The 12,023-nt window shown below is 40.1% G+C and overlaps 1 protein-coding gene across 1 annotated transcript in view; it reads right to left on the reverse strand.

The window, feature by feature from the left end:
• Positions 1–12,023, reverse strand: part of CFAP54 (cilia and flagella associated protein 54) — a 1,075,777-nt gene that overhangs the window by 674,351 nt on the left and 389,403 nt on the right. The window contains exon 22 of the mRNA XM_069229529.1: positions 2,416–2,505. Within this exon, the coding sequence (XP_069085630.1) occupies positions 2,416–2,505 (90 nt within the window). The remainder of the gene's footprint in view (positions 1–2,415; positions 2,506–12,023) is intronic.

Consider the following 12,023-nt stretch of genomic DNA (forward strand, 5'->3'; position numbering starts at 1 on the left):
TTATGGGCTGCTCTTTACAACAGCAATCAGGTCTTTTTTTGAAGAAGAAAGGACATATTATTTTTGTCTACCACGCATACAGAACTGTTAAAGGTGGAAAGAAAAAAAAATACAAGGACTGGAAGCCCAAACTTCAGTTTTGACAGGAAAAGCAGTAGGCAAGAAGGCACCAGAATTACCCAGAGTGAGCAAATTACTGACTAAATAGGAAAAACTGTAATGGAATTAACACTTGACACCAACTCCCTACATGCTCTGTGATGTGAGTTTGAGATGAGAAATGAGGAGACAAGAGGTAGTAACTGATTACCCACCATAGTGAACTGGTAGGGAAAGAGAACCTATCCTATAAAAATGAGTCTCTCCCAAAGTAATTACCAAAAAGGTTTTAGTCATGACTAGAATGTAAAAACATTTTAACAATATAAATCAATGACTAAATGAGCTGTAAGAAAAAACTGAATTTATGAGATAATTTTGAAAATGAATGTGAATTCTTCAAGCAAGCTCCATTCAAGCAACAAACATGAAATGTCAAGAGAGAATATGTAGGAGACAGCAGGTAAATTTGAAGTAACCAAACAAGGCTCTCCTAAAGCAATAATTTACATTGAGTTTTTTTTAATCAATCTATGTGGTATTGATTAAATGAAACCAATCAGTAAAAATCTTGAAATAACTGTAGTGAATGAATCAGTATAAGGTGCAGTCTAAGTAAAGAATCAAAAATATACTTAATCGATATAGAATAAGACTTAAGACAATATATACAATGAACACACATATATATCAAAACTCCAGTATTTACACAACCGTAAATTGAATGGCTATTCATCTCTGAAGGAATTATGGTTTAAGAGACATGCATTTGTTTGGTGAATTTACTCATTACCAATTATCCCTATACTATGAATAGTGATTAATATCCTGTGATTATTAGGTGGTGGTTGAGCTTTCATGACACATCATGATCATTCTGTGAATTTATGTGTGTGTGTGTTTATTATATATATTGAATTGAATCATCTTCTGTATTGCATGAATATATTTTTAATAATCTACTTAGCGTATGCGGTAAGGTAACAAAAAAGAGGTACAGGGAGAAAGATGTGGAGAAGGTGAAACAAAGTAATAGAAACAATTAGAGAAATACAAATCAGAGAAAGTTAGGCAGAAGCAGTGGAGAAAGAATGAGATTGTGGTTATGATGAGATAAGGAGGTAGAAAGAAAATAAAGTTACAAGGAGAAAGAGGTAAAGATAGTAAAACGCTAAAGGGTAAGACAAATGAGTAATCAAAACATAATGAGGTGTAAAGTAAGAAAGGGGCAAATGAAGTAGAAAAAAGATTGAAATAGGAGTAGTGAAATAGATAAATGTAGAAAAGATACAGAAATGAATCATTTTGTGGAATTCATCCTCACAATATCCATGTCCAACACAGGTCTTTGTTTGCTTAGCATTTCTACAGGCACACTGAATTTACCTCTTTCAGTGTTTCCTTTTTGGCACAAACATTAGTCTCAAATTGTTTTTCACTGAACTGAGTTTCGTATCCTTTGATTGATTCTTTGTTGAAATTGTAATACTTTTTTTCTTAGGTGTTTCCATTGCTTTGCTTGTGAAGATGCTATGCAAAAAGTAGATAGTAAGGGGCCAGATGTATAAATATACTGGTCTCAAAAAGTGGTTGTAATTTGCAACCAGTCAGGTTGCGATCAGTATCTAATTTTGAGAATCAATCTATTTACTAATAGGTAGGTTGATGAAATTCTGAAACTGAGTGGGTCATAGTCCGACCTACTTAATATTCTTGAGACTCACTGAAATTGGTCAAAATTACATGAATGGTGGCCTGCATGGGTTAGCAGCCTATCAGGTCTGTGACTGACTTCAAAAAAATAAATTTCTTTATATCAGACCTATATCCTTAATGGAAAAGGAGCTGCTTTAAAGACAAAAAGTATTTTAAAGGTTCTGTGAGAGCTGGTAGTGGTCGTGTAGACTAATGCCTACCCCCCCCTGATATTTGTAATCCAATTCACAATAGGACAGGGGTCCTTAATTTTGCGAATAGGTTAACACCCCAACTTGGGAGTCAGTAACTTTTCAATATTTTGCAAATGAAATTCCGGTTGCATTATCTTTCATATGATACCAATTTACAGTTTGAGAGTGACGTCCACAAAAAAAATCCTTCACAATTGTGAATCGGAAACCATTCGGAAACCTATTTTAGGAGTTGGTAAAAGTTTACAGACTCCTTAAATGGGTTTCATACTTGAGAAATACCTATTTTGCCATAAAAAACTCTCTGATTTTGCAAAACAAGTATTTTCCGATTTTCCATTAGCACAACCAGCCTAATGTCCTCCAAATAAGATAAAAACATCCAAAATATTTATTCATGGCTTACCTCTTCCCCAGTACATGGCAGGTGGTTATCATTCAGCCTTGCTTTTGCTTCACCTGTTACTTGTCGGCCAAATAAACAGTACCAGGATACCTTTTAAAAAGGACATAATAAAGAAAATGACTTTGTATTTTTACTAATTTTATATTTACACATGGCTTTCAATCTAATTTAATTGTAAAAGTGCCTGACAGGACAAACTACCAACTTGTATGTCATTTTTCAACAATCTAACCTTAATGAAACAGTCCCAAAACAAGGCAGGAAGAAATTGGTCACAGAAAGAACCACTTAGTTTACATGATAACTTATTTGATGATCCCATTATATAATGTTTTCCACAAAAATTTAATGAGAAAAATAAACAAGGTTGCTTTTGTTACTAAGCACTTACTGTAAGGTCCCTTAAAGCAATGGCCATGTTCTGCGTGGATGTGAGAAAGTGGAATATTAGTTAGGGGGAAGGTAGTCCATCACAAGTGCTAATATTATTCTTGTAAGGTCAAGTAAAGGTTTCAGTAATTTAAACCAGACCTCAATCCATGGTAACTGTTGGACCTTTTTGCGGGGTAGTTCCCAAACTTTGCCTCCTTCCTCCTATTTTTTCTGACCAGTTTTTGTTGGTTTTAGGACTCTGGACACTTTAACACTGCTAACCAGTGCTAAAGTACATATGCTCTCTGTCTAAAATGTATTGGTGATTGCTTTATCCATGATTGGCATATGTGATTTAGTAGTAAGTCCTTAGTAAAGTGCACTAGAGGTGAACAGGGCCTGTAAATCAAATGCTACTAGTTGGCATGCAGCACTGATTGTGCCACCCACACGAGTAGCCCTATAAACATGTCTCAGACCTGCCACTGCAGTGTCTGTGTGTGCAGTCTTGCACTGCCAATTCGACCTGGCAAGTGTACCCACTTGCCAAGCTCAAACCTTCCCTTTTTGTGCATGTAAGTCACCCCTAAGGTAGGCCCTAAGTAGCCTCATGGGCAGGGTGCAGTGTATGTTAAAGGTAGGACATGTAATGATGTGTTTTGCATTTCCTGACAGTATAATACTGCCAAATTCGTTTTTCACTGTTGCAAGCCCTATCTTTCTCATAGGTTAACATGGGGACTGCCTTTAAACATCCTTTAGGTGAAGTTTCCCATTGGGCGCAGATAAAGATATGGAGTGAGTTTGGGGTCTCTGAACTCACAATTTAAAATACACCTTTGGTAAAGTTGTTTTTTAGATTGTCAGTTTGAAAATGCCACCTTTAGAAAATGGGCATTTTCTTTCTTAACCAGTCTGTGCCTCTGCCTGCTTGTGGAATCCCCAGTGACAAAAAGGGAGCTCGGGTGTAGCCTGCATATTCCTGATGAGTCTCCTGGGTTAGAGTAGGGAGGGAGGAGCTGACACTTACACCTGAAACGGCTGTGCCTGTCCTCACACAATGCCGTCTCCAACCCCCTGGAGTGTGTCTGGGGACAGGCATGGGCAAGGCAGGATGTTGTGAACAACAGAGACTTTCCATTGAAGTTTGTCTACTTCAATGGCAGAAAGGGGTATAAGTAGTGGACCCAAAACACCAGAATTTAAGATTACTTCTGGATCAAGAGGAACCTCTGCCAAGGAGAAGAGCTGAAGAACTGGGGGAGGAGTACTGCCCCTTTGCCTGTGAGTGTGCTTTTCTGGGTTGGCCTGCGGTTGCTGCTTCTGCCTTTGAATGGACAAAGACTAAACTTTGCTGTGTTTTCCTGCTTGTGAAGTGTCTCTAACGGCTTGGACTGAGCTTGCCCCCTGTTCTGAAGTCTCAGGGCCATCAACGACTTCATCTGCCAGCACAGGCACTATCTTGCTGAGACTCCTACCCTTCCAAGTGGTGTCCAATCCAGTCCCACGCCCCTTGAAAGGAGAAGCTGGTGGAACCAAGACTGAAATTCACGCACAGGAACTGTGCAGGAGAAAAATCGATGCAGCACCTGCTTCGTGACTGAAAAATCGGCACACCACCGGAATCGCGGATGGGAAATCGATGCAACACCTGTGTTGCCAAAATCGACCCATCACCCACACAGCGTGGCTCTTTACCACTGTGCGCCAGCATTTCGCAAGCATCGTTGCTGGGCCCCAAAACCACAGTAAACCTGTGCAGACCTGAGGTTGCCCATCCGGAAATCAATGCATCACTCTTCTGAGAGAGAGAAAAAGGACACATCGCCTACCTGACTGGAGAAAAAACACTGTACGGCCTCACTTGCGTGTAAGGAGTCAACGCATTGCTGACATTTCCGATGCACATTCGCCTGTGTGGCTTTATTTTTGACGCAAACCAGATACTTTGTGTAAAATCAACGCATCCATTGATTTCTATGGGCTAAGACTCTTTTAATTTAACTTTTTCATATAACAATTTTATCATAATTGTGCTTGTGTATGTTGGAGTTTTGTTGTTTTGATATTGTTTGATTTAGATGAATATTGGCTATTTTTCTAAACTTGTGTTGTGTCACTTTTGTGGTGTTTTCACTGTATTACTGTGTATGTTGGTACAAAGGTACAGATTCCTTTGAAATAAGCCTGACTGCTTGTGCCAAGCTACCAAGGGGGTGAGCAGGGGCTGTCTTGGGAGTGTGCCTCCCTTACCCTGACCAGAGAAAGGGTCCCTGCTTGGACAGAGTGCAAACTGACTGCCAACCGAGACTCCATTTGTAACAGTAACTATGGCACAGTTAACAAGCTTAACTTAAGAAAATAAGTAAAGCATTTAGAAGTACCAAAACAGTTAAAAAGTTGAAAACAGAGCACAAAGAAGTCCTGTGGGCATGAGCAGTACAGAAGCCCCACTGTGGCTCCAGGCACTGGCTTTCCACCAGACTTTTCATGGCGGGGTCCACACCATGAGAAGTATGGCAGAAAGTGGGGCTGTAATCAGCCAGGCGGTGCTGAGTTCAGCGCCTCTATGGCTGGATACAAGCCCAACAGCTGTCACCCCATTGGGATCTATCATCTTGGCGGGGATGGAGGTCTTCAGGTGGAGCCACCCGCCGAAGTTGTAATTTGGAGGTTGGACCGCCTCAGCCGAGGCAATCCAACTGCCACCATGAGGATCTCATAATGAGGCCATTAGTCTCCGAAATGGAAGTCAAAAGTCCTCGGCAGAGCAAGGCAGCAGGCTGTAGCTGAGATGGGTTCCATGAGACTGGATAGCCATGGAATGAAGTACCAGTGAAGTCTTTGACTTTTGACAGGAAAGCTCTGGGTGGGTTGAAATAGAAACCTCTCATTCAAGGAAGATCCCTCACCAGCCTGATACTTTAGGCACCTTTGCAGGCGAAGATTTCTACCTTTGGACTCAGTCACGTTTTGGAGCTATCCCGCGGGCCAAGGCTGCGAGTTGTAGCCAAACAGAGTTCAAGTTCTCTGCAACGTCCTGCTGAAACAGATTAACTGCTGCAGAAAAAGCTCAGAGCAGGAAAAACCTGAATCTTTTGGCCCAGTGGCATCACACCTTAGTCATATTGACTTGGCAGGTCTGTCGCAGTCTTCTGGTAGTTCGCCAGAACAAATCCTTGAAAAAGTTTCCAAGTCCCAGCTTTTAGGGATAGGTAGGAAAAGTACACTCTTACTCTAAGGGCCCAAGAACATTAGGGACACCACTTAAAGGTCAGTAGTAACTGGTCAGTTGTGCGTGCTCAGTAAAGTAGGAAACTAGTAGCTTTTCTGTCCTTAAGGTTTACCAGGAGGTCGGTCATCTGACCCTTGAAGACTACTTTTTAGTCTTCAGTGCAAGTGGAAGTAGGTCCAGTCCTTAGTGTCCTCCTCCTAGGCCACAAAAGCAGATGCTGTTCTTCTTGTGTCTTCCACAAGTCCACACGTGTTCTGTAGAGGCTACTAGGGGTGCCACATTTTTGCCCTTTGCCAGCCTGTAGGAGGGGGAATACTCCTAGTGATTCCATAGCCAATGGGGTGAAGGAACCCTGGGGTGATCTTAACCACTTTTGAAGCACTTTCTGTGTGTTTTACCATAAACAAACTCATAGTGCCCCTCTGTACCTAAAACCAACATGGCAGAACCTGTGCAGAGCTCCCTGCATCCACCCAGAGATGTGGCTATGCTAATGGTCAAAGGCTGCCTTGTAGCAACTCTATACCAGTTCTGGAGGCAGCTCCTCTCACTATATTAAGATCAAAACATTGTATAGATATTAAAACTCAGTGCAGGAGCATTGGTGCATCAATAATTCAATCAACACTGTGTAACACCCCCCCCCCCCCCATGATCCCTCACACTTAGGGGGTTATTCCAACTTTGGAGGAGGTGTTAATCCGTCCTAAAAGTGACGGTAAAGTGACGGATATACCACCAGCTGTATTACGAGTCCATTATATCCTATGGAACTCGTAATACGGCTGGTGGTATATCTGTCACTTTTAGGACGGATTAACACCTCCTCCAAAGTTGGAATAACCCCCTTAATGTTAAGGATTAAGTTCAAGGCTCTTGGGGAGGTGCCAACCCCAACTTGGCACCAACGCTCATACACTGAGTTTCAATATATGTACGATGTTTTGATTTTAATATGGTTTGATCTAATCGGTATGTGCGTATTTTCACTTTGTTCTCATTTGTTGCATTAATATGCTGTACTGTTTTCATTTGGGGATATTGGGTTTGTTTTATCAATGTGATTGAACATACAGAACGATATATAAATGACTAATCCAGGAATATTTGTATTCTTGACATCCAGTTCCATGAGGGAATACTGGGTAACCTGTGCATTCTCAGTAACTTTCTAAAATGGCATTTTAAGAATTGCAATTTAAAATCCAACTTCCCTATAAATTAGGATTTAAAATTGTGATTCCAGAGACACCAATCATGAACTATTTATCTCTTCCCATTTGGTAATTACAGTTATAAAATGTAATAAGGCAACTTCAGTGTTATCCTGCAGAAGAGATAGGCCTTGAAGTAGTGAAAAATGAATTTAGGAATTCTTTACTACCAAGACATGTAAAACTTAAAAGTGCATGTCCTCCTTTTTAAATACAATGCACCCTGTTCTCTGGGCTGTCCGGGAACTACCCGAGGAGTGACTTATATGTATTAAAAGGGAAGGTTTGAGCCTAGCAAAAGGTTTATTTTGCCAGGTAAACATGAAAGTTTAAACTGCACACACAGGCTCTGCAATGGCAGGCCTGAGACATGTTTAAAGGGCTACTTAAATGGGTGGCACAATGAGGGCTGAAGGCTTTTAGCAGCATTTAATTCACAGGCCCTGAGCACCTGCAGTACCACTTTACTAAGGGCTCTTAAGTAAATTAAATATGCCAGTTGGGTATAATCCAATTCTATCATGGTTTTAGAAGAGAGCACAAACAATTTAGCGCTGGTTAGCAGTGATAAAGTGCACAGAGTCGTAAGGCCAACAAAAACGAGATCAGCAAAAACATGGAGGGTAAAAGGCAAAAAGTTTGGAGTGACCCTGCAGAGAGGGCCAGGTCTAACACCTGGGTATACTTCTGTTTTATATATCAGAACCTATAGGTAAATTAAATATGCCAATCAGGAGTTTAGCAAATTTTTAGGGGTCAGAGCATATGCACTTCAAACTGTGTAGCAGTGTCCCAGCATGCATAGTCCAAACTCCTGCAATAAAGTCTAATGGGTGTGACTAGGCAAAAAAGGATATTTTCCAACAGTGGTCAAATTTGGTGCTCTTCAACTAGGTAACAGTAAACGCAATTTGGCAGAAGGGTATTCCCAATGTCAATATAACTGTTTTATTCATGAAAGTTTCCACATTCATTGGTGTGGTTGCGTGTGTGTAGCTGTGTGGATGATGAGCAAGAGGGTGAGTGTAAGAATGAGTCAAAGACTGTATGGATGAGTGAGTGCATGGATAGATGGATGAGTGAGTGAGTGAATGAGCACAAGGATGGATAAACGAGTGAGTTACGGAGGGCCTGGATTAATTCCCCAGGAATAAATGAGTGCATGGATAGTCTAGGAAGTGTGTTGATGAATGTAGAAAGATTATACCTGTAAATGGCAAGAAGTGGTGTAACAAACCTTGAGGGGGCTCTCCTGCAAAGTACATGGAGGGAGCCCTTCTGAACTCACTCAGGAGCTCTCAGGCCAAGGCACTGTTCTGAGGAGGCCCCCTGAAGCTCACCCCCCCTCACCAAGGGGGCCTTTGTTACACCACTAAAAGCAAGGCATAAGTCAGCATTAGTGATACTGTTATAAAACCCCAATTACCAATATTATGCCTCCAAAAACATTCAATCGTGGAAGGGCACCAATGTACCAAGGATGCACAAAATATACAAAGAATTACCACCATTATGCCAGTTTAAGCACTACACTAGGGATGTGCACCATCATGCTAACAGTCCTACAATATTTAAAGAAACCTGTAAAGTGCTTGACCGCCCTCTTTGCTAGGTTTTGTATTCAAATACCACATACATATATACAATAATTACCACCACTATGCCAGTGCAAGCATTACGTATGCAGTGGCACCATCGTGCAAAGAAGGCCTACAATATCTCAAGAATTATCATCAGTACGTATGACTGGATTTCGCCAGTCCCTTAGCCAATTTCTGATTTGCATCAAACACACAAATGATGATGGGAGGGTACTTCCATTAAGTCTAACCACTAGCAAACACTTGGGGTAGCATTCCAGCCCTTGATTATTTTGCCCCCACATGCCACATCAGTTTGGACCCAGTAATATACACATCAGTCTTGACCTTGTTACAATAGGAACAGTCCAGCTCAAACTGCTAGGCCGGGTCCTCCCTGAACCATAAAAAAGCAACCCAAGACGAGTTTCGCCCTGATTGAGGCTCTTCAGTCAGGTGTAGCTTGGTTACAGTGGCACAGTGGGCAAGGGCCCCATGTCTGGGAATACCTATGGCCACTTAGAGAGTTACATCAAACATAAAAGTGGCATGAATTATTGCAAGCATCCTTCCATCACCTTTTGTGTGTTTGACCTTTCTAATTTGCATCATTGCCTATTAAACCTAATTGCATGTTTTGACTCATTGTCATTTAATCCTAAGTATATTTTCAAATTAATCTTTAATCAATATTCAACTTTTCACTTTCTTCAAATGGTTTTCATCTCTCTTAAACGGCATAACCTGGAATTAATGTACATGTTGGAAAACCGCTGGTCACTTCTGTGGTAAAATTCAGCACTGGAAACCGGAATGTAGACAAACTCAGATAGAATCCAGAATAAGTTTGTTCCCTAAATACATTGTCAATGCTCCCAACCCAATTGACATCTGTGCAGAGTATGCATGATCAGAACCGGTATCACAGGATGATGCATTCAGCCCCAGTGATGCAGCAAAACATCAAAAACAAAATGCCATACAGTCCAGGGCACCAAAAGAATCCACTGATTCTCAGTAATGATTCATCACAGTTTTCTTCAGAGAATAATTCATAATGATGGTGTTTGAGAGGCAAGGAGGATTGCTTATTGGAGCAGACCTAGAGGTAGACCAAAATGGCCCATATATTGATCGTGAAATCAAAAGCCACCATGTTTTATTTTTTAATCGACACAGGCCCTACCAGTTTTACAGGTCATTCGGTGGAAGTCCCGAATCTACCCTCTAGGGAGAGAAGCCCAAGTTATAGGGATCAATAATAAACAAATTGTTAATCAGGTTAAAGCAGATATCCCTGTTAAAATAGGACACATGTAATATAAACATCAGTTCATTTTGTGTGATTCACGTTCTGTAATTTTTTGGGGGAGGGTTTTGCTTTGCAAAATGAATTATGTGATTTACTGCACCGCAGATGGTGTTGCGATTGTATCAAAAGATGAGGATTCCATGTTTAAAATCACAAGACTTTAGGGTTCAATTGATTCCTGCTTTATCAAAAATGATCTGCCTCTGGATGTAAACATGTCAAAAAAGAGGTGTGGGATTGCTCTGATAAAGAGATAGAACCACTAAAAAGTGCAAAACCAGCTGAAATTAGGGTAAAACCTGACACAGTTTTTCCCCAGAATTAAATAGAATAAACTTTCAGAAGAAACAGAAGACGGAGTGAAACCTGCTACTGAGAAAATGACTGTGCAAGGAAATTAAGTGTGAAAAGGCACATAGTGCAGGTTCTGAGAAAAAGTATTAAAATTATCATTCCATGTTGCCTGCTGGGATCGAGTTTAGCAGAGGTTTTGTTCCAAATTCCTTCAGATGCTGTCATTGGCATATAGTCATTGACTTATGCTAAATGTTCATCTCCGTTTCTATCCAAGAGGAGAGTCGAGGGGGATGCCCACAAAGCTGGAAAAGATCATGTTACTCTTGGAAATAATTATGCTGATCACGTAATCAGACATTGTGCATTTGAGGATAGAACAGTGGTTATTTTAATTTGCTGCATAATTGTGTTGATTCTTGTTGTCTTGCTTGAGTGTTTCTTTCAGTTTATCGCGATTAGAACAAAAAAGACAGGTGGCTTTGAGGAGAGTGAAATAGGGATTTGTACAGGTAGTTCTAGCTATATCAGGTGCTATTTTTCCTCTTATCAGTGTGACAATGGATGATGTGAAAATTACGCATTTATCGAAATTGGGTGGACAGACTTGCCTTAAGCGGGGATGAAGTGCAAACTCAAATTAATTCAGAACTAATTGATATCATAGCTATGGTGATGTAGTACCGCTTAGCATTAGATATCCTTCTTTTATTTCTGATAAACAGTCCTATTATTAACTCTTATCTCACAAATCTAACATCTCTCAAGAACTTCAAGTCGATTGAAGAGCATGCTTATGGGAAGCTATAGGTTCCTGTGTTAGTGATATAGGGAAGGTGTCAGGAAGGTTGGTGAGCGGAACAATAATTAGGGTGGGGGTACCTTAATTATTATATTAACCCCTATAATAATTATAATGGTTTGTGCAATTCTGTTTCTCTTTTTTAAAAATTCTGGGTGTCTGATTAAATATTGTGGTTATATAAATGAGAAGAGACCACCAAAGAGGGAGTGGTCTGAAGATTACAAGATAGAGAGTATGAAGGAGTGTGTCTATAACCAGCTAAAGATGATGGAGGAGAGTTCCAGAAAAAAACAGAAAGTGATGCAGATGGAATGAATGAATTAATTCTTGATTAATAAAGTTTTATTAATTGTTTCAGCAGTTATAAAATACTCAGGGTGAGACTTGTGGAATAGTATTTTGGGTTTATATTTTGTGCATTAATAATGATGATTAATATGCCCTTCTCCGCACTTGATTTTACATACACAAACTGAATTAACATAATTGCAAATGAATTCTCTTATGATGTGTAAAAGTGTGTTAGTTATTGTGTTTTAGTTATGCCACATTTCTCTGTAAAACGACATTTTTAAAAAAACGGATGCCATTTTAGTGACTCCCTGCATGAGTACATTCTCTCCCCACAGGTTCTGCAGTCAAACAGAGAATATATTTGTTGATTTTCATTGTTGTATTGTTTTGCTCAAAACACACTTTCTATGGTGCAGATGTAAGATTGGAATAAGGATTTATCTAATTTGTTCCTTCACTGGGTTTATTAAAGTCTTATTATTTAATGTTTCATATTTGTTCA

This window comes from Pleurodeles waltl, chromosome 4_1 (assembly GCF_031143425.1).
Source record: "Pleurodeles waltl isolate 20211129_DDA chromosome 4_1, aPleWal1.hap1.20221129, whole genome shotgun sequence".
Lineage (NCBI taxonomy): Eukaryota > Metazoa > Chordata > Amphibia > Caudata > Salamandridae > Pleurodeles > Pleurodeles waltl.